The sequence below is a fragment of the Apteryx rowi genome, unplaced genomic scaffold (assembly GCF_003343035.1).
Source record: "Apteryx rowi isolate R43461 unplaced genomic scaffold, aptRow1 scaffold_5, whole genome shotgun sequence".
Classification (NCBI taxonomy): Eukaryota; Metazoa; Chordata; class Aves; order Apterygiformes; family Apterygidae; genus Apteryx; species Apteryx rowi.
The window spans coordinates 1,978,767-2,001,126 of NW_020450760.1; the positions used below are offsets into that span (position 1 = coordinate 1,978,767).

The 22,360-nt window shown below is 39.0% G+C and overlaps 2 protein-coding genes across 3 annotated transcripts in view; one reads left to right on the plus strand and one right to left on the minus strand.

Moving 5' to 3' along the window:
* LOC112972750 overlaps window positions 1-5,750 on the plus strand; it is a 28,437-nt gene extending 22,687 nt beyond the window's left edge. Inside the window, exon 9 of the mRNA XM_026079733.1 lies at window positions 5,677-5,750. The gene's annotated coding sequence lies outside the window, so the exon portion shown is untranslated. The remainder of the gene's footprint in view (window positions 1-5,676) is intronic.
* The window catches only part of DYNC1H1 (dynein cytoplasmic 1 heavy chain 1), a 45,725-nt gene that overhangs the window by 5,182 nt on the left and 18,183 nt on the right, over window positions 1-22,360 (minus strand). Inside the window, exons 28-70 of one of the 2 annotated variants that reach the window (XM_026079726.1) lie at window positions 22,190-22,290; window positions 20,711-20,870; window positions 20,172-20,415; window positions 19,803-19,986; window positions 19,063-19,275; window positions 18,637-18,875; window positions 18,358-18,514; window positions 17,773-18,000; window positions 17,345-17,575; window positions 17,086-17,226; window positions 16,583-16,816; window positions 15,843-16,049; window positions 15,620-15,741; window positions 15,083-15,248; window positions 14,689-14,852; window positions 14,293-14,422; window positions 13,423-13,556; window positions 13,036-13,150; window positions 12,754-12,915; window positions 12,463-12,677; window positions 12,184-12,388; window positions 11,834-12,007; window positions 11,615-11,734; window positions 11,367-11,487; window positions 10,618-10,813; window positions 9,834-9,951; window positions 8,608-8,823; window positions 7,832-8,044; window positions 7,519-7,646; window positions 6,951-7,104; window positions 5,938-6,084; window positions 5,708-5,858; window positions 5,253-5,506; window positions 4,953-5,087; window positions 4,759-4,853; window positions 4,489-4,663; window positions 3,237-3,312; window positions 1,961-2,121; window positions 1,587-1,698; window positions 1,445-1,505; window positions 935-1,058; window positions 621-734; window positions 176-346 (exon numbers count right to left, since the gene is read on the minus strand). In XM_026079726.1, the coding sequence (XP_025935511.1) occupies window positions 176-346; window positions 621-734; window positions 935-1,058; window positions 1,445-1,505; window positions 1,587-1,698; window positions 1,961-2,121; window positions 3,237-3,312; window positions 4,489-4,663; window positions 4,759-4,853; window positions 4,953-5,087; window positions 5,253-5,506; window positions 5,708-5,858; window positions 5,938-6,084; window positions 6,951-7,104; window positions 7,519-7,646; window positions 7,832-8,044; window positions 8,608-8,823; window positions 9,834-9,951; window positions 10,618-10,813; window positions 11,367-11,487; window positions 11,615-11,734; window positions 11,834-12,007; window positions 12,184-12,388; window positions 12,463-12,677; window positions 12,754-12,915; window positions 13,036-13,150; window positions 13,423-13,556; window positions 14,293-14,422; window positions 14,689-14,852; window positions 15,083-15,248; window positions 15,620-15,741; window positions 15,843-16,049; window positions 16,583-16,816; window positions 17,086-17,226; window positions 17,345-17,575; window positions 17,773-18,000; window positions 18,358-18,514; window positions 18,637-18,875; window positions 19,063-19,275; window positions 19,803-19,986; window positions 20,172-20,415; window positions 20,711-20,870; window positions 22,190-22,290 (6,968 nt within the window). Of the gene's footprint in view, window positions 1-175; window positions 347-620; window positions 735-934; window positions 1,059-1,444; window positions 1,506-1,586; window positions 1,699-1,960; window positions 2,122-3,236; window positions 3,313-4,488; window positions 4,664-4,758; window positions 4,854-4,952; window positions 5,088-5,252; window positions 5,507-5,707; window positions 5,859-5,937; window positions 6,085-6,950; window positions 7,105-7,518; window positions 7,647-7,831; window positions 8,045-8,607; window positions 8,824-9,833; window positions 9,952-10,617; window positions 10,814-11,366; window positions 11,488-11,614; window positions 11,735-11,833; window positions 12,008-12,183; window positions 12,389-12,462; window positions 12,678-12,753; window positions 12,916-13,035; window positions 13,151-13,422; window positions 13,557-14,292; window positions 14,423-14,688; window positions 14,853-15,082; window positions 15,249-15,619; window positions 15,742-15,842; window positions 16,050-16,582; window positions 16,817-17,085; window positions 17,227-17,344; window positions 17,576-17,772; window positions 18,001-18,357; window positions 18,515-18,636; window positions 18,876-19,062; window positions 19,276-19,802; window positions 19,987-20,171; window positions 20,416-20,710; window positions 20,871-22,189; window positions 22,291-22,360 lie in introns of those variants that run through there. The other variant, XM_026079727.1, reaches the window with a different exon arrangement.

Here is a 22,360-nt window from a genome sequence, read left to right on the forward strand (position 1 = left end):
CAATCCTTTTCACCTCCCCTCTGATAGAGGAGTCAAATTAAAAAGAACTAAAGTTAAATTGCCACCAGATTATTTGAACCAGCTTAGATAAGTTACTAAATGTTTCCAGAACAGACTGCCTCTTTGAAGATAGTAACTAATTTAAGTATTACCTTAAGTACACAAGACTACTTGCCTTTGCTGTATCATCCAACCATGTATCTACGGTGTCACAGGCAGATCTCAGGTCAGATTCTCCAAATTCATACTTCTTGGACCAACCCAAGGGAGCATAGCGCAAACGCTCTTGGATAATGGCATGGAACCAAGCAAGAAGAAAATATAAACGAGCACGCTCATTTGGAGACTACAAAGTGGAAGAAAAAAAAATACACTTATTACTCAAGTAAATTGTTAATATTAAGTCTGCTAAAAGGCTAGAAAATGGCAGCTGCAACAGTAGGTCACTATCAAACTGAATGCATCCTATCACCAGGAGGTACAACAACTACTTTACTGCTTTGAGGACAGAATATACTATGCGAGTCTTAGCAGTTGAGTTTTCAAATCATCTTTCTAAACCAAGACCTTCACAAACACATTCAGATATTTCCCTTCACCCATACAAGCCTCAGCCTTACCTTGCACATTCTTGAAACTGGAATGCTACTGAAAGTTCTCAACATGTTTGCCTTCACACCAGGAGGAGGTTCAAACACAAAGATCCGGCCAGCACGTAACAAATTCACTGGCACCTAAAAGACAAAAGATCAATAAACTTGAACCCAACTCCTTTAGCCTTCACTAAATTCAAACCAAGGCTAATAACTGCCCTGACAAGCGTATAGTCTTTCTTCAGTCCAGATAAGTCAATCATGAGAACACCTACCCTGGGTAGCATTCTTGGCTCTGCAAGCCAGTTACAATACCAGAGCAAATTTCAGATCAATGTTACCTTGGGGTTAATCTCCATTGTAAGGAAGAGTCTGAAGCAAGCATGGGGTTGCAGGGAATGTAGCTTCTTTTCTAATTGCATCAGCCAACCAGGAGCCAGGTGGACGTTCTTCAGCATTACCCATCTGTGATGTTTTGAAACAGAACAAGTGCTTTTGAATTTACAGCTTATGGATTCTGACCATAATTATCACACAGAATAACAGAATCTGATGTTAATACTGCACGTTTCCTCCCTCTTTTAACTGTCTTCCATATAGAATCAGTTACTGTCTACTGTAAATGGGCTAACTCTCCTGTTTTGCAGCTGCTACCTACCTTTCCTCCTGAAAGTATTTAAATCAAATACAAGCTGTGAATAGCTGTGCTTAAATTGTTGAACTGAACTGAAATATGGAGATAGTCCCATTTTTTTTTCCCTCGTGGTTTTATCTGCTTAGCCAACAGATTATTTTACAAATTTTACCTTTCTGCTAGCCAGTAGTCTAGCTAAACAAGAGACAGAACTTACCTTCCAGATTTAACTGCTGTGTTTATTGCTTTATCTGCTTGGTTAAACCCTTCAGCAGAACCTAAAAGACAAAAAGTAGCTAAAGCTCTTACCACTCCCAATTTCATTTACGCTTATCTGATGAAATAAGGTGTTCTCTTACCAATAGCAATAGAAGTAATCTGTGTGTTCTGCTCAGCTGCAAGGTCTTCAACATGACCACTGGCATCATAGCCAGGTACAGAACACATCAACACAGGAGTATTAGGTTTCACCTATAGTCCAGGAAGTTTAAAAGAATAAGAGGCAGTCACTAGACAAATATGAGAATGCACCAAGCTCAGTCTTTCTTCCTTTTGCCAGCTAAAGACATAATGTAAACTCAAAGTAGCATAAACAAATAGGAACATAATCTATTCCTTGTACCATGGAGAGAAAGATAAATGGAAGAAGTATTCCGGTGAATAGGTGTACTTGCTATGGAATTCATGCAAAGCCTATCTCAGGATTTCAGCCTTTCAGAAAAAGTCAGTTTACCTCAGTATCTACGATGTGTGTCAGGTCTAAAGGCTGCTCCATAATGGACATGAAAGACTCTCCAAGATTTGTGGAAACAAAGGCATGTGCCATTGCCAACAAACGATCTGGACGGAAGGCCTGGATCAGCAGCAAGCGATGAATAGCCTGTCCAATAGGAGCTGAAAAGGGGAGATACATTAGATGGACAGGTCAGAGAATGACCCAATACCTTCCTCTCTTCAATTCTTCTTTCAGTGCTCCTCATCTTGTTCAGAAGACTGGATTTTTAGATAAAAATTATCCCTTTGAAAGATCTGCTGCAACTTATTAACGGAGTGCTCATATTCCTTTTTCACTTTGACAGTCAAAAGACGCTTACTGTCTTCAGCTGGTTGCCATGACGTTTTAATTATCTGTTCAATTTCTTGTGTTGCAAGCCCTTTAGAGGCCTATATTAACAGGATGCTTTTGGATTCTACTGAAATACTACAGTTTTATAAAATCTAAAGTCTGGAAGCATTGCCAAGAAGTGATTTTGCATTGCCATTAAGTGATTTTAAGTTCCAGTGACAACAGAACACTTTATATCTTTTCACTAATTCAAAATGTAGCCTTCTGTTAGTCTTTGAAACATTATACTCTTGTCTAGCATAGATAGGATAGATAAAAAAAAATAAAAAAAATCTAGGTTAAGTTAATTGTCAAGCTGTTTTACAGTAGCTACTAAATACAAGCTTAGAATGCTTAATTTAGAAAATCGCTTACAGGAACAAGCCTTGAATAATCACAGCTGGCAAACATTTCCTTATGTTACCTTTCTGATAAGGGAAGAGCTGAAGGGCAGTAGTTACCCTTAAGTTGTAACTCTTAACAAATTAGCACTAGCAACTAATGTAACAAGAATTAAGACTTCATGCTCAGATATAATAACTGAAGAAGGAAATACTCTAGTAGACCTTGTCCTCAGAAAACCTGTGTCGAAGTTGGAGCTTTTCAGAGTACTGAATTGCACCCTTGCAATGACTAAGGTTAATCCAATCTATTATGTGATCTAATGAGATCGTGGAAGGACATTTTATACTCCATGGAAGACCAGAACACAGGATAAGGAGCAGGAACTAAGTGTGGCGGCTGCTGCTTAGAGAAGTGTTTTCAGCAGACTGAGGATCTTTCATAATCCCAAGGTTGTCATTTTCCCAGGCATTAAGGTCTAACTTTAGAATTGCCTTAAAATCTAATTAAGTCTACTTAAAGTTTGTAGGAATGGTGTGGACAATAGTGCAACTCAACTTACTTGCAGGTTTTTCTTCAGTCCAAAGGTATGGTACAGTCTGCTCTGGTGAGCTGCTATCCAGCCAGATGCAGAATTGCTGTATCGGAAGAAAATGCAAATTTTGAAATTGGAGTTTTGCAAAACTTGGAGTTTAACAGCTTCAAGAGTCTGCTGCAAGGGCTCTATGCTGTACAAGTGTAACATAGCTGAGGCCTTCTGTCCAGGTCCTGTTCCTGATACTACAGAGGTCCTCAATCTCAGCTTTAAAATCTAGCATTTTTGTATAATGTACTGCAGAAGTGCTCAGCTACATACTAGCTTTCAGGAGAAAAGAAAGACTGCTTAGGATATGGTTGAACTTGGCACTGTCCAAGCTCTACGAGTCTTTCATTTTCAAATTCTTTATTGATTAAAAAATTCAAATAAGTAGCTAAAGTGTTTAATCAATGAAATCCACAAGTTTGTAAGATTTTTACCATTTAATGCCCATGTCCTAACATCCATCTTTAGATTAACAACTTAGATTGAGTACCAGATGCAGTATTTGAGTTTCCATCTACAAGTAAGTTTTGTGAAGTAGGACAGGGCTAACACTGTTAAACAGAAGCATTCTTATAACAGACCATTAGTCAAATCAATTTATTTGAAGCCAAAGATTAATTTAGCCCCAGTCTTGTCCAGCAGTCAATACAGTTTCATTTTTTCCCAGCCTACTAGATATAAGTGGTCTGAATAAGACTGAGTAAGACTGCACTTGGACCATCACATTTAGTAGTTCTTGATTCATTTTTCTTCAATGATTTCTCCGAGTTCTATTTTTTTTTTTTTAAATCAAACCCCACATCTAAAACTTGAATTATACTTTGTCCATTATGCTCTTTAAATTGTCTAATCATTTCACTGCTGTCCTCTAACTTTGCATTGCCCCCCAGCACTCCTGATTCTACAGACGTCTACCAACTCCCAGCTTAAGCTATAAATTATTTCTCCCCAAGACTGAAGAGTTTCAGACTATTGAGAAAATTAGAGGCAGCAAAGAGAATTCAATTTTTTATATAAAAACTAGACAGGGAAACCAAAGTTAAGTGTACTATTTAAGATATGGACACATTTTTGTGTATACAGTATTGCAAGTCAGAACACAAATGCATTCTTAGGACAACTCGCTCTTTTATCAAAGATATGACCTCAGTGTAGCACAAAGCTCTTAAAAGAAAATCCTAAAAAGCTAACCAGGGTTTAGTGCAGAAAACAAACCCTACCCAACACTTACCTCATCAGCTTGAACCTTTGAAACGAGGTCCTTAAATGCAGGAAGGCAGCTCAGCCTCATCATTGCTTCTGTTTGCTCTACAGTCAAACCATTGATTTTTGGGAGAGATGCACTATTTAGTACTATCTCCTTTCCTCTCAAGAAGTGCTGGAACTCTGCATCATATGTAGGCTCCCTAATGTTAAGAGAACAGAAGACTTTAGCTAGGTGTTGACTTCAAGACATCCCTCACTTTTTCAACTAAAGCGAAGCGAGGAAACAAATGTTTACCCAATAGTGCCTTTCAGTTTAATCCGGGCCAGCAACATAGCAAATGTTATATGATCTTGATGTAGCATGCCACGTGCCACTCTATTGAAAGCCACCTACCAATAGAAGAGTAATGTTAGTAGTATAAGGAGCCTTGAACACTAACCTTTTAAAAAATGATTAAAGAATCACATTTACTAAATAAAATACGGAACCTGAAAGAGATCCTTTGTGATGATTGAGAGACGCTGAGTATGGTCTGTAATTCCCTTGAGATTTGGGTTCTCATACAAGACATTGTGATAGATGTCCAAGAAAAACTGGAGAGAGTACTGGTACAGGAAATGTATCTGAAAGACAAGGAAGTTCAGTTTCCTTTCTGAAGAGTCCTGCTGTTTGATAGCTTATGCTCACAAAATTGCAACATTGCAGCCAGTGCTGGAATTAGACAGTACCCACTAAGCTCTGAACAGGAAATACATGAAGCTTCTGGTAGGGAGAAGAGCTCATCCTACCTGTTTCAGTGACTCCATAGTAAAGTATATACTGCTGCATGCTGTAGAAAGGGGCAAGTATTGCTGGGAGACAGTCTCTACTTCTTGCATGACAATATCAGTCTCTTCTACTTTTCTAGTGACCTCTGCTGCTTCCTTCTTTAGGTTCTCAAGAGTAGTAATGATGGTGTCATCATCCAGGATACGTCCCTTCACTTCATTGAGTGCCTGTAGCAGGGATTTTTCTAACTGACGCAAGCGCAGCTGAAATTCACCTTAATTAGAACAAAAACTAGGTTACATATGGTACAGATCTGTTAGTCTTTATGGATTATATGAATTACGTATGCTTTGCCATTGGACACCCTGAAAAAAGCAAGAGCATCAGCTATAAAGATACTTTACAGTTGTATGAAAGCTAAATCACTGTATTCTTTTATAACAGGATGAAGTTACTTTAATTTTGAGAAACATACCTTGAAGCTTGAGGAGATCAGAGCGTTTTTCATCAACATCTGGTCTTTCAGCTTTCAGGACCTCATTCAGACACTGGCTCTGTAAGCTGCTGCGAGTTACTGTGAAGTTCACAAATGTAACACGAGAGCAGAGATCTGGTGGGAATTCAACCTATCACAGTAAAGATAAACATTTTTCAGCTCTCTGACATAACATTTCTACAAACAGGATAGCTCTGAGTTTTACTTACTGTTGGATCTCTGGTGGAGAGGAAGATAACAAAGGATGGTGACAAGTCAATATCTTGGTCTCCCAGGGTAATCAGAACTCTGCCTCCAGTTCTCCGGACTTCACGATTCAGAACAGGATTCAGAACTGGATCATAGCTCTCCACATCCTAAAAGCAGGAACATATTAGTCTGGTACTCGCTTGCAAATGTCTCAAGCTAAAAATCCTGATCCAAATGAGGCTTAAGTGCTAGTAAAAGTCCATTTGCAGTTGTTCTGGAATGTGGATCACATTCGGGGGGTATTTCCACTTGGGTATTTCCACTTCAGGTTTGTAGTTCAGTTACACAAACACCGAGTTTAGGCTGTAACCACACAGGATTCTAACAGAGTTTAGGCTGTAACCACACAGATCATTAACAGTACTGTTAATGGTCTAGTTGTGTTAATTTTGGCGTATAATAGGTCCTGTTTGCAGCACAAGCAACACAGTTACTGATCCTCATCTGTGAGCTAATCATTTGTTCTCCCACCTCTATACTAAGAAACTAAAATAATCCATCTCAGAAAACAAAAGCAACTGTAGGAAGGACTGACTACTACTTTGTATTACTGAAACACCTTCCTGCTTTTCAAAGTAGATTTAATTCTGGATAACTAGTGATATTAGCCACTATTTTAGCTAGGACGTCCTCCATAGAAGAAAAGATGGTATATGGGAACAAAGTAACAGACATGCTGTTTTTAAGTCATGTTATAGACGGGAGGTAGAGATAGATCATTTAAAAACAAGTGTTTGACCGTAAAATGGTGGAAAAGGGAAGTATACTCATCTCCTTTTGACTGCTTATCTCACTGATTATAGTTTTCTTGGGACTAATACCTCACTTACTACTCAGTATTGGTTATCTCATTAAATTACAGTTTGAAAATGAAGTCACTTGCATGTTACTAACAAAACAATTCCAAACTTTTCTAGTACACAGGATAGAATTTAAGACTTATAAACAGTTTCTACACAATTATGCAACTAACCTGAACCAGAAGCGGGTTGCCAAATCTCAATGCACTTTCCAAGTTCTTCCTGAAAGCATCATCCAAGAAACTAGTACGAGTTATCTTACGGTCTTTATATTCATTCATGATAAATTCTGTGGCTTGTCCAGAGGGATCAATGATCAACGGATACCTAAATTAGTAATAAACACTTCCATCATTTCAGTTTTGATTGCAGACAATCTTTAAGCAGTTTTACGAAGCTAGGTAGCATTATTAGTCTCAACTCTGAAGGCTTGTATATTGCAGAAATAAGTTGGCCAGGTTCAATGGTTTACTTCATTTTGGAGTTTCCAAAGGTCAGTTTGTATTTGGACAATAAAACAGCTTCAGTTTAAGCCAAGCTACTTTAACAGCTAAGCACAGTAAAAATGCAAGCAGAGATGAGACACTTACTTTCAAATAGTTGAGTAACTTTCACAAACATTAAAACCTCTTACAATAGTGAAACTCAGTGCTTTGAAGGAGTTACCATGATTCTTTGATAGGTTCAAAAGCCTGCCTGCAAGAACATTGTTTTAGAATTCTGTATCTTAGAATGAAATACCTATTAAATCGCTTGAGCATGATGGCATTCTCAGTGCACAGGTCATCTGCAGGTAGAGAACTTGCTTGCCAGCGAAGCCGCTCATCTGCGTTGGAAAGGTACTCGGTCCTTGCAATGTCTGTACGGAACTGAAAAGTACCATCCATTAGTATCTGACTCAAGATTCTCCAACTAGCTGGTGAAGACATTTTAAGTAAATGCAGCTCTACAAGATATCTTCTTCCAAAAGCTCCATTCTGTAGTTAAAAGTCTTAAACTTTAAACTGTTGCAGTCATTTGATTTATGATTACGTTGTCATGACTCTATCATTACCTGGATATTTGCTTGCTGCAAATGGTGAGACCATGTAGTGAACAAGTTCTGACGCATCTGCTGATCAAAGTAACCAGCATAAGCAATAAAAGCTCCTGAAAGTAAGCAGTCTCCTGCAATAGTGGACATCTGGTTCTTGAAGGTTTCACTTGTCTTCTCCCATCGTTCACGTTCAGCAGAGAGACTCTTCAAAAGAGCTGTACTACGGTTTACCTAGAAAAGAGTGGTGACATAGTCTCTTTAGATGATGCACTGTCACAGTATTTTATGTCTCTGGGCAGAGTTATATTGAGTCAAGGCCCAACTTAAACTGAAAAGCTCAAAATTGAATTAAATTTGTGTTTCTTCACTTCAGTATTAATTTATTATGTTGGTATTCCACTGTTATCTTGAAGAACTTAAAAGCATAAGTACTTGCATATTAATATGTTAATGATTAGATCAAGGACATTGAGAAGTTTTAAAAATGTAAAGTCCTGTTAAGATATTACAGTATATCCATGACTATTTCTGTCTTCCAAGGGCTTCTCACTTATTTTCAGCCTGACGTGCACTAGATGGATGGCCAACTGGCAACATGAGTTGATATTTCTATCTTCAGCAAGGTTTCAATAGCTTAAGAAGCTTCATGAGACCCAAGGATGAAATAGTTGGCACAGATGTGCTGGTAGAAGGAGCCAGGTTTGTTCAATAAATGCAAGTTTGAAAGACAGTTCCATTTCTGACTATCAGAACTGAAAGAATAGAAAGCTACTATTATATAATGAGAGTCTTACTTTTGCTTCTACAGCAGCCAAGTCTGCCTTAATAGCTTGAGCCTCCGAAATCAGTACTGCATATTCTTCTTTGTAACGGGCAATACTGGCCTCAAGATCACGTATCATCTGTTCCACTTCATTTGCTTTCTGTTGGTTGTCTTTGGCGTCATCCTCCAGTTTCTGCAGTTCATTGCGTAGAGGTTCTACTCTTTTCAACATATCGGCGTAGTTCAGCTGTAAACAGTAAATAGGGACTTATACTTTCTGAAATAAAATGTGTTAATAAGGACTACAGCATTAAGAAATATACTATTGACTGCTTCTTTTCAAGCTTAAGTACTTGCAGCCTGTAGAAGAATTAATAGCTCCTTAACATAAACTTAGATTGTCTACAGTTCTCTAAGACTTCAGTTTAAACCAAGTCCAGACATAAAAATAATTGCTCTTTTTACAAGATTGTTTTACTCCTCTGTAGACTGATAGCAAGACATGTGAAAGGTTTGGATCATATAAACATGATCTAAAGTAGTGTACAGTACTGTTTTGAATACATACTCATTCGGGTCTCCATATCAGTACTGACCTAATCCGTCTTTCTTAGAAAAAAAGATTAGCACAGCCAAGCCACAGAACAGTCAGAATAGAACCTATTAGCAGAACTCAAGCTAAACTGTCTCTACATACCACTGCCATTCATAGCAGGCACAGCTTTAAAAACAAACAAACAAACCATTGCATTGAATGCCAGCAGGTGAGTAAACCTACCCTTAGGTAACTCAGCATAGGAGCTCCTTCCCCAAAACTAGTTTTCTAAAGGCATAGGCTAAGCTAAAAACCTACCTAAAAGTCATTGAAAAAGCTGTGTGGGAACGTGCCCCGCTCTGAAGTAAGACAGAAACTGTGAAAGTTTCATTAAGAGGATTGCAGTGTATTTTCCAGCATTTGTCTGCTGGGAACTCAAAAGAATTGTCTTGTTACCACTACACTCTACCATTAAAGGATGACACAGATACAGGAAGCATCAGCTAGTGTTTACTGTAACCCTAAGCTTCTGATTGCAAAATGTGCATCACAACTGACCATTAGTTCTTTGGCACAGTACTACAGAATCCACATGCATTCACCTGAACCTTCTACTGATTATTTTTGAGCAAAATAGCCTGCAGTATTTAGTTGAATATTGTCAAACTCGGAGCCTTCAGACTGTGATAATATCAAATTCAGGTTGCATTCAGTCACTTTACCTGTGCAATTGCCCATTTCACCATAGGCCCACAGGCCAATGATGCTCTGTTTACAATTTCGTAGTTGTAACTTGGATTTGACAAATAGTTTTTCTTCATCTTCTCCCGGATGGCATCACTGCAAGGGAAAAGTTTTTAGAGACAGAATCAGTACATTGTATGTCAACATAAAGGTGCTGAGTGTCCCATTATCTGGTCAACTTTCCACAGCTGACAAGAACAACTTCTAGTAGTTTTGCTGACAAGTAGCTGGGATGTTTTAATTAGTTCAAGATGTTGTTTCAGAAATTACAGCTTAAGGGTGATAAAAAGCATTTAACAAGTTTTTAGAATTAGTCATACACAAATTACTTAGATCTGCTCATGTGTTCATAGGATAATTCAGGTTGGAAGGGAACTGAGGAGGTCTCCAGTCTAGGTTCCTGCTCAAAAGCAGGGTCAGCTAGGAGGTCAGACTGGATGACCTCCTAGACCCTGAGCAACCTGGTCTGTTATTGCCACAAAACTGCTTTCAACTAGTAATAGTGCTTTAGCAGGAGCATACTACTTTGCAATTATGCGAAAGTTAGCCAAAATCAGCTGTTTTGTCCCGATTTGTGTGATGCACCTTTGCTCCAGTAGTCTGCTTCCCATCCCCCCTGTACATTCACTACATGCAGGACTAAGGTAGTCTCAGAAGAAGCAAAATTCTACTAAAGCAATTACTTAGACAGAGGAAAAGTCCAAGAAGATCTTCCATGTCTTTGTGAATAGTTTATTCACATAATTCACACTGGCATTTTACCTGATTTCTTCAGCAGAAAAGTTAACGATGGTTGGAATGAAGTTCTCTCTCATAATGATGGAACGTATTTGTTTCCAGTCAGTTGTACTTTCACCCAACAGTAGGCAGATGGACTCTAACGCTAGCTTCACTGCTGCAGGTGGGTTAGCCATAGAACGCACCTCTACCAGATGCTGTTTCTTTATCGACTTCACAGCTAACCAGTGCCAGAAAGACAATGAGTTTTCAATGGGAGGAAAACAAACAATTAGCAAAGTTTGTTAAAATATCTTGGATCTGTAAAAAGGTTTCAAGCTTCTCAAAGGCAGTCAGGGTTATTAGAGAAGTAGATACTAGTGGATAACATTCAACCTATTGCATCATAAGATAAGTTTCTATGAATGTCAACTTGCTAACTGGCCACAGGCAGCCTATCCTACTGCCTAAAAATGATTTCTCAAAGCTTTTACATAAGCAATGTTTTCTCTACAGTTTTATGAGGGCACAGCTTCACTGTTATCTTACCTACGTAGTAATAAGGTATCAGCAGAGTCATTCAGATTATGAGCCTTCTTTATGAGTATATAGATGGAATAACTAAAGCTAGGTTGCCAGAGAGGAAGCAGCCAAGCAAGCCATAAAGGCATCTCAACTGTCAGCCTATACACTTCAGTTAGAAAGGACCAACTCAAAGACCACTAAAATATGTTCCCACTGACTTCAGTTTTAGGTCCAATTCCGGAGTATTTTCTCTCCAGGTGCTGACATACCGTTCTGAGCTTCAATGACAGCTGGCTCCACTTTGTCAAGATCTTCTTTCACACTCATCTGCTTGTCTGCAATCACCTCCTGCTGCTTGTGCAGCTGCTCCTGGATCTCCTGGCTCATGACCTAGAAGAAAATTGCACAAAGAGCTGCTTTTCAGAAGTTGAGCTTCCTCAAGTACTTGCTCTGCAGGCTGTAATGTTTTATTGATAAGAACATTTACTGTTCACTGAGATTCAACAAAGATTCTTACCTTTTTCTTCTCAGCTTCCTGCTGATCTTTCACCATCTTTTTCAGCTTGTCATTGGCTGCTGCATTCTTCACTTCCAGCTCCTGACTCTTTATTCTTAGGTCACGCCGTAATTCTTCCACCTGAGATAGATTGTAAGATGGGAGAATTCAGACTAAGCATGGAGACCTATTTAGTAGCTCTGCCAGGCTTATAAAAGGCAAAGTTGTAAGGATATGTACCTGATCAACTGTTTCCTTGATTTTTCTAAGGCCAACATTCAAATGCATTTGCTGTTCCTCTAATTCACTTCGTTTCTCATTGAACAAGTTGGCATAATGGTTGATGAAATCTAAATAGTGGCGTGGTGTAATTGCCATAGTTCTGCCTCCTCGTTTTGCCAGACGAGCATTAGCCTTTAAGAATGAAGAAATTGTAGATTATGCATCGATTTTAAATCTATTCAAATGCCGAAGTTTTTTGTTTGTTTGTTGTTTTGGGGTTTGTTTTTGGTTGTTTTTTTTTTTTGAAACTGGCACTTGACATTCTAACCTGGAGATCCACACAAGTTAAGCACTGTAGTAAAACTTACCTGATGAAGAGTCTGATGAACAAACACACAACTATTAACAATAGCTTCCCTGTGTGATGGTGGTTGTGGTAGCTTATCATACACAACTGGCATGTAGTCAGGCACAATATAATTTGGTTTCTCAAGATCCATTTTACTTGTGAACTCTTTGCCAACTTGGTACAGTGCCTCAGTTGACCAGTCTCCAAACCAGTTCAAGACACACCTGAAATACAAAGCATTTGTTAAGCCTCCCCAACAAGTACAATTTTAATATTTGTAAGGTATTACAGCAATTACCTGTTGAAGAGAGCAGGAGAGGTAGCTGCCCTGTCCTTCAGGCCCTCAGAAGATGGATTCATAGTGAACACAACATGGAGATTGCGAATAACTTGGCTGGTGAACCATTTGTAGAGTTCTTCATGTGAATCTAGCATTAGGCCTTCTTTCTGTGCCCCTTCTTTGCACTGAGTCATAAGAGTGGCATATTCATCTCCTTCAAAGAGACCAGGCACCTAATTCAAAAGATAGTTTTGTTGTAGCTTATAGCTATAAAAAGATACTTGAAATATTTACTTAAGGACTTCTTACCTCTCCATTGGCTAGAAGAGTGTTCATTCTCTCCAGGAATCCAGAATCCAGTACATTTGACTCATCCATTATAAAAGCTATTTTTTCATTTTTACAGCCAGAACGTCTCAATACTGTCCTCAAGTCCTCATCAAAATCTTCACCTGTATATTTTCTGTGAACCTGATAAGATTAAACACTGGTTATTAACATTTTATTTTAGCTTTTAATGGGATTGCTTAAATATTTTAAAAGTATGAGTTTTGAATAACAGTTTTTGTTAAGTAAAACAAGCATGCCAACCTTAATTTGGTAGACGCTCAAACCGTTCATCCAGGCAACAAATCTTGAGAGGGTTGTTTTCCCTGCTCCACTGACTCCAATAAGCAGCAAGTGTCCCTGTGGCTGACGGAAAATTCTGAAAAAGAATGTAACCGAGTATGTTTGATCAACTGTGTTATCAGCTTACTGAAGTTTTTTCTTGAGCATCTAGACTTCTAAGTTGGCACCAAAACTGATAATGCACATCTCTCCAGCTAGGATCCTATTATCTGTAGGCTGGAGCTAGATGATCTGTAGACAAGAATGGGATCATGCTCCATTCTTATTTAGGCTGAACTCAGGCTACTCTATTTTAGAACAACTCTTTAGATACCATTTATATGAACAGCAACTTAAGTCTCAACTTACCGGTCAATTCTTAACACGTGATCCAAGACTTCATTGAACAGAACAAGTGGTACATCAAGTTCTTCTTCATAAAAGACTTTCAGTCTAGCTTTCACATAGTCTCTTAACTCTTCCTGATCCACTGGAATATAGTCCTAGAACAGTCAATCAGTACAGCACAGAATTTAAGATTAAGGGAGTTGGTTTAGGGACCCATTTAGACCAGATGAAAGCAGAAGTATTGGAATGTCATCTAATGGAGCAATTCCCTACAAAAGCTTAGGAATGCTTGTGCATTTAACTAGCACAGCAGTATGTCTACGGCTTAGTGCACTACAGATAGTGGCACTGGGTTTAACATTAAATCTACTAACCCTACAGTAAGTTGAGTCCGAGCTGCCAGTCACCAGAGAGACTGAGAAGTAGCACTACAGACTTGCCCTCCTACAATTATTTTAAACAGTCTTTCCTAGGCATTTGCTATTGGTCGCAGAGATAGGTAGCAGGCTAGATGGATCCAGCAGGATATCTGCAAGCTATCAGAAACAGTCTGCCATAAAATTTACAATATGAGAGTTGTTCAAGGATTGCTGTCTTATCCAGCAGATTCCATGTGCAACATCTGCCAGCAACACTCAATAAAGAATTTTCCTCTCCATTCTGGAGAAATATTTTATATTGCCCTTATAGCTAGTGATAGCTCTTACAATAGCATCACTGGCATAATACCTATTAACTTTGTGGCAGGGTTCACTTCAAATAATCAAAGAACGAACTTCTTAGGGATTAGTTTAATTAAATGAGGGGCAATGATTATCATATTAACATAGTCATAAGAGCCGGACCAGTCAGTAGCAAAGCCTTGTTCAGATTTCCCCTCCCCCCCTTCACCTTTGACAGCCAGTTGCTGTATAAGATCGGTCTGCTCATAGCTTTTTCTTTGTCAATGTTGGGGAAGTGTTTCAGAGCAACCATATCAATGTTCTCATCAGTCCAGCGCCTTTCCTCATCTTCCACAAGTCTGGATAAAGAAGAAAGGTCAGTGACTACAACTCCTCTGTAAAAGGAGGATAGTCACCTCACACGGCAGTACTACTGTTATGCTATGTTTCTAGTTAGCTTAGAGACTACTTCCAAAAGCATGAAGTTCAAATGAAGGAAAAAAGTCTAATTTGTAGTTCAGCTATTTAACACTAAGCACACTTCAGTTTGGTCTTCTAAGGAAATGTGGTAGGGAGTGGGAAGAATTCGTTTTGCATCTTGCTTACCATCTTATGCTTATTTTACCTGTCTTGGAAGAGACGTAATGCTTCATGGGCCCAAATCCTGATAAGGCCTTCAACTGGTAAGGTTTCTAGTGGTCTTAATGCTTCAAATATACCTCTCACCCATCGAGTCATTTCACGAGGTGAATAGATGTAGTGTGGCTGTGTGTCTTGAGTGAATCTCTCCTGAAAATTCAGATACCATTAGTTACTTCATCCAGAAGTTGTGCCACATTTTCACAGGCATTGTGTTGCAAGATGTGGCTTTGTGATCCTCATTCAGTGGCTTTCACCACAACTCAAGCAATTAGGTGAGTTCTTATATCCATTATCCATATGAAAGGCAAACAGTGCACGTTAAGCGATTCAGCAACAAGGAAGACTAATCAGAATTTTGGGTTGTATTCAACAGTTACCTGAGACATTGTGTAGAATTCTACCATAGCAGCAGTGAGAGGTTCTGCATATGTGCGAAGTGATGGGATGAGTCGCAGCATTGCACGATTGAATGTTCCATATATCTGAGTAAGTGAAGCTGGTCCAGGGTAGTCCACATAAACCACAGGAACATGTCTTAAAAATCTAAGAGATCAGCGTATTAGATATTCCAAAAGATCAAGTAACAGTATTTCAGTTATTTTTGCCAAAACTGAATCACTGCTTGATTCAAAATTCTCAGCAATAACTACAGTTGGTTTGGTTGATCCTTAGTGTCTGACTCGGGTCACAAAATGTCCTGAAATATCCACACTATTTTTGACAGGTTAAGAAACATAATGATTAGGCCACTGGCTGGCTGGCAGGATAAGAACCAGCTAGTAGTAGTTCAAAAGCAAAGAACACAGCTTCAGCACAGCTGGGATTAAACAAGTGTATTAAGAACAGACTCCACAGTCAGTTCTCAAATTTGTAGCCCTGCTCTGTAGCTATATAACATTTACTAGATGCATTACCTGTGTGAGAGAGGTTTTCTTCCAGGATCAGTAGGTGGATTACATGCACCAACAAACTGAATTCTCTCCAGTTTCACCCACGTCTGATCTGATGTACGATAGAATCCTCCATGTTCCACCATCTGAAAAATAAACAAATAAATAAATATTCCAATCGGTGTAACATTAATTTTCCCTAGAGATAACTGTATTATGAGATAATTAATTTCAAAGGAAAACAAACCTGTCTAATGAAGGATATGACTCTCTGCGTGCCGTACTTATCCATATCTGGCAAGTTGATTTCATCACAGAACAGCACCAGCCACTTTCCTAACTGCACAGGAGCCAGCACCACTCCATTAGGTGTACGCCTGTACTCACAGTAGTGATCGAAAGTTTTCAAGAGCAGTTCTGGAGTAGTAGCACTAGAAAAGTTGAGTCCAACCACCTTAAAGAATAGTAAAGAGAAAAGAAATAGTCGCAATACACTAAAGTATGAAAGAAAAGATATTAAGAGTCCTGGAAATAGGTATGTTATAACTTGGCTTTTGCAGTGGAAGTATATATGTCACCTGTATCTCAGGATACTGTCCACATTCTTATGCTTCCCTCTGCAGTTCTCATTTGTTATGCAGCAACCCCTCCTGCTCAACCCTGTACACGTAGCATCACAGCTTCATATTACTGATATTCCACCTAAATACACTGAAGCAGAAGAGCTATTCTTGGACATTATTAAGGGTTTTTAAATACCAGTTGGACAAATGCTCCTCTATTATTGAAGCTGGATAGGAAAGAAGTAGCTTTCTGGATAAGGAGTTTGAGCCATGAATTTAGATTCTGCTCAACATATTTTTTATTTTTGCTCTGCTGAAGAGCTGGTTAGCAAATCACTTAGATACTAAGCCAAGACTGCTTTAATCTTTAAGAAGGTCAGAGACTTGTAATTCCTCTAATTCACACGTGCACACACAGATATACCTCCATATCAGGCAGGGCTCTGAGAGCACTGAAGAGGGTCATAGTCTTCCCAGAACCTGGTGGGCCACAGAGCACTAGGGGTTTATGTTCTGCCAGCCAAGTATACAGCAATGCTTCATGGCGAACTGTATCTAGGGTTGGTACCACAACATCAGGAGCTGCAACTTTGTGCGTCTCAACTTCAATTTGAGGAACTTTGGATTGCCATGGCACCCATTCACCTGTAATGGACACCTAGGAGCACAGAAACATGATCGGACAGTTTAGAATGGGAATGCAGTTCAGCCTTAGTTAAAAGGGACTTTTCAATCTCAGAATAGTTTGTGGCATTAAATTTGATGTGATTAGCTAAACAGCCAGCTTAGACCACTGTTCAGTGACAAGCCAGAAACTGTAAGATTTAAGATAATTCAGTGTTTTATTTTCCAGTTTTACCTTGGAAATATAAAGAAGGCTTTTAAGAACACAAAACAGCAATGCTTCTAGCATAAGAAAGTTTTTACCTCATAGTCAATTATAGGTATGTTGGGTGCAGTTGGCAGCGGCACCGTGGTGATTCTCCTAATGTATTCTCCCAGCTCTGCTCTCATTTTCAGACGACTGTCTCCAGAAAGAGACCAGAGTATTGCATAGACCAAGTACCTCTGTAGAAAGCAGAAGCAGCCATTACTTGCATAATAACAGAATGAAGCTTAACGAATAATAAACGAAATCTAGTTGCTATACTGACACACCAAATACAGAAGTCACTATTAAATTTACCTGGATATAACGTTCTAGTTGATCTATTTGCATTGGAAAGTCTGGATGATTGGCATTATACTGGGCTACGTTGCGGCAAGCTTGATGCAACATGGAGAAGAGAGAACCAAGACAGCGCAAGCGGGTAAGATCCATAATATGTTCCAACTTGAAAGCATGTTCAAGCGCTTTAGTCACCAGGCCATTAGATGTGAAATATGGCTGCATTATAGTTGCAGCATCTCTTTGAATCTGTTGGGGGAGACAAACACTGCTCAAAGTACTTGCTTCTTATCTGATTACTAGGTAGCAAAGAGTAATTTAAGGTTTGAAATACTTCATATTTTAATACTCTTAAAAAAAAAAAAAAAGCAGTTAGCTTTTCTATTATAGGCTGTAATAAATTTGAAGTACACTATACTCCTTGTGTTCTAAACTTCACCCCCTACCTGCAACATTGGGGATGCTGCTTCTTCTCCTTCATCTTCTTTGCCCTTTCGCCTTCGCTGAGCTTCCTCCTCACCTTCATCCAGAGGAATGCTTCTTAGTCTGGCCAGGAAGTTATTGAATATCATGTCTGTACTGAGAACATCCTCACTGAACCAGACCATGCCACACCTTGACACAGTAGCCAAAGTGGCATACTTCAGATCCTGTACCTCAAACATGATACGCACCTAAAGGTAGAAATTTAAAACAGAGTTTGAAGTTAAAACAAACAGCCAACAGACCTTTTAAAATAACTTATATTTAGCCTCTGAAGAGTCAACGGCAGCATAACATGGTCTTAAGTTCATCATGGTATTACTGTTACCCTAGATTTTAATATAACATGTGGAGTCTGTCTTACAGGATGAGACTAAGCAAAGCATGAAATGTTCTTTTCCCCAAGGCTCATAACTCCAGCAAACAACTACCCCAAATCTGCTTTTGATGAGAAAGATGGCACTAGTATGAATTAGGGTAAAAGCAATTAAGTTTGTATGTAAAAGTAAATTTTATATGTAAATACTGTGTGAAAGAAGTAACATTACATTTGGTGGAAGGCTGAGACGTTCTCCATTTGGCAGAGTTAGCAGTTTGTTGTCATCCAAAACAGAGTTCAAGTTTTCAACCCATTCAGGGTCTACATCACCATCAAAGATAATCCACTGACGTTTTTGCAGTTCACCTCTCACATTGTCTATGATCCTACATTAAAGGAAATATTTATTACAGTTTTACAGACAACAGAAAGGGAAGACTCAAAAAGGGCAGAATATTGAGGGTACAAATCTACTGGCCATTTTTTATTTGTGCTATTAAAGACTCACTTTCTCAGAACATGTGTAAACAAGCCATCTGTCCATTCTCTGGTATTTGGATCCAAAGTACCATACAGGTGATCTTTGCTGATTGCTTTTGGATCAATAATATGAGCAACTCCTTCCACACCCTCCAGCCGTTCCAGGGCTTTCAGAAGCACTCTCCAAGCCATGCTCTTTCCACTTCCAGAGGGACCCACCATCATCAATCCATGATTTATCTGTGTAATTTGATACAGCTGAAGAACCTGTGACAGAAGAAGTGATTAATTCTTAATCAAGTCTTAACTTCTGCGGTCAATCTGGGCTTCTATGTTATTGCTTGCCTAAAGGGGCGAAAAAAACCCCAACACTTTTCATAATAAAAAAGTAAGTTTAGACTTATACATACATTAATTTCCGTTCCACAAGAACATTTTCAGTTTTACAATTTACCTTTTCAACCCACATGCCACCAACTTCTTCTCCATCACCATAAGTAAGGTACATTTCCTGACACACTTTCTTAAGCTCCTCTCGCAAGGCTGTCATCTCCCCACGATGATACTGCACTCCAGGGAATACATCAGACAGGAGACTGAACAGCAATGGAATGTCTTCTGCAACCAGTTTTGGTACCATAGTTTCACATACACTCTGGATCAGGATCTGCAGAGAAAGTCATGTTTTGGTTAAGATTTTTTGTTAAGTTTACTTTGGTGAATGAGTTTGACAAGGAATATTTGACTAAATACTTTACTGATATAGCACCAGACAAGTTGGCAGCTCTTTACTACAAACCTCAACAGCAGTAGGTAGTATTGGTAAAAACAACCACTGACGGGCTTCAATTTTGAAACTATGCAATAAACTGCTACTGGTTTTTAGTTTATATAACTGTACTTGCTTACGTCTCCTCAATACACTTTTGGTATTAACTGCAGAGGAACTGAGCACCAATAAGAGTTATGAATGTACCACCTTCTAAGAACAAGTCCTTCACTACTATGGATCCACAGCCTCCTAAATTCAACTCTCTAACTTAGTGCTTCTAAGCTATCAAATCACCCCCTCCATAATTAACACTACTTTGCTTGCATGGCTTAACACTAAGTGCTTAGCTTTGCAAGTATTCACTCTGTTTAGCGTGCGTGCTGTACTTTGTCACAGGAGTTAGGTGTTCACACACACATTACCTCTTGTTCTGGTAAGTTCTCAGCGATTTCTCCCTCATCAACAACTTCACCACGCTCTTCTTTCTCCCGCTTTATCTTCTGAATCCTCTCCCTCTTCACATTACCTGCACTAACCAGTACACTCTTCAGTGCTCTCAAGCCAAAATCATAGTGACTTTGAGAGGACAGCTGTTCATCACAAAGCCTAAGAATCAAAAGAGATAAAACGCAATCTGATTCTCAATAGAGACTGACAGAATATTCAAAAAAGTGTATGCCATTGTTTATTCAAAATGAATGCTGCACAACATGCTTAAATGAGTTAAAGAACATTACAGATTTGAACAATGAACTCTGCTTTTACTGAATGGAATCAAAATTATTACTCACTTGAAAAATGGCACAATCTTATTGGCGAGCACTTCAGCCGTACGGAAACCTTGCGAGTACAACATGACTTGGGCAATCAACTGACGATCTGGTTTTGTCATTGCCAAGCTACGGAACAACTTCTTCAAATTATCAGGCAGATTTGATCTGCCTGCATAGCCAGGATTCATAGTGATGAAGATAGCCATGTCAGGGCTCACTTTGACTTGTTTGTTCAGCAGCTCACAAGTAATAGGTGTTGCAGCTGAAAACACAGTGCATTTAGTTACAGCTGAGTCAGTGACCACTTAAACTGAGAACAGAAGTCATACTTTTAGTATTCTATTTTAGTTTGCTACTGTAATGAACAGCAAGTCCTCTTCAACCGCAACTGAAATACTTGATTTTTGCCAGCTGAAAGCTACTTCAAGATTTTAAGTTTTGAGGGAAAGCATCTTCATTCTTGGATTGTTTGGGAGAAACATAACTGAGCAACAAAACAGCATGAAGGACAGTTTAGAGATGCAGTACAACACTATTAGGAATTAACAGTTACATACTCTTGTCATAGTTGGGGTTGGAATGCTCTCGCAAGGCTTCCTGGATGCACTGAACTTGCTGTGAAACAGCAGAGAGCATACGCTCCTCCAGTCTATTGAACTCATCAAAGCAGCCCCATGCACCCACTTGGCAAAGCCCCACAAAGATGCGTCCCATTGCCTGCATGCGAAAAGGAAAAGTTAACTGAAGTTCCATCATCATTCCTGCCTATGAATACCAGGTACAGTTCTAGTTCTTTCATCTCAAAAAGGACATCAGAATTGAAAAGCATTTAAGAGCAGCAAAATGGATGGCCAGAGTACAGTATGGCTTCCACCTAAGGAACAACAGGTGGACTCCAAAAAAGGTAATCTAAAGGAACAGAAGTCTAAAAACCAGAGTGTTTTAGGATGGATAGGAATCAACTGTTCACTGTCTTCCAATACAAGAACTAGGGAGCAGTTAAAAAAAAAAAAAGACAAAAAAGGTGCTATTCATGAAGTGCATAATAATGCAGTGGAACTCTTCACTAGAGAACGCTATAGAAGCAAGTGTATATATAGATTCAAGGGGAGAGATGAGTATCTGGAGAAAGATTCACTGGTGCGTAAACAGTGAGTAACCCATTCCAGCTTGGGACTTCCTGACCCTGACAACAGTCAGGTAGGAAGAGCACTGGGGGCAGGGAAAGAGTATCATGTATTCTCCCTGATCTTATTCCTCCCTATGTATTTTCTTATGGCCGCTACTAGGTACCAAATACTGACTAGATGGACCCTTGGTTTGATGCAAACATACCTGTTCAGAAAAAACAGATGGACATCATGGCAGACTCCAGGAAGGACCATGATTCCTTGTCCATGTTTTACATTGTTGTTTTTATATTTATTTTATATATATATATATATATATATATATATACACACACACACACACCTGACAGAGGTTTTGTTTTTGAGATGGCTGCTGTGTTACAGTTGACAGTGGCATTTCATCTGGTTCTCAGTTTACGTCATTAATTCTGAAATATCTGAGTAAGTTTTCCTAGTTTTGAGTAATCTTTCATATGCTGAGGCAAACTCTGCAGTTATGTCTCAAAAGGGTAACCTGGTAGTCATGCAGCTACTTAAGTAACCCCACACTCTCATTCAATCTTTCTCCACTAAACCATTACTACCAATGCAAACTGAACAGTTTAAGGTTAAGTTACTTTCCTAAAGTCAATCTTAAGGGCCACCCCCACCCCCATCCTACTTCTTCCCTTCCCTCCTTTTGCTCCTACAGAACTACGACTCCTAAACCTCCCCCCAGTTTACTGCTCCACTTTTGCTTTAGGCATTTTTTGTTAGAGAGCATTTGTACAACCTACAGATACCTGCTTAGCTAAATGTTATAGATAATTATTTTGAAAGTAAACAGTGTTGGCTGTTTTAGAATTCTGAAGAGACTCCTAATGCTTGTCAGCAGAGACTACATTTTAAAAAAATGAAACGATTTACCTGGAAGTCAAATGTCTCATCACAGTTGAAAACCAACACAAACCGGCCAAGCTGATGTCCAAGAGCCTTAACAGATTCTGTTTTACCAGTACCAGCAGGACCTATTTTTGAAGGGGGACAGACATATTTCAGTATTTATAGTGTGAGGTAACACTGCCCATCCATCAGAAT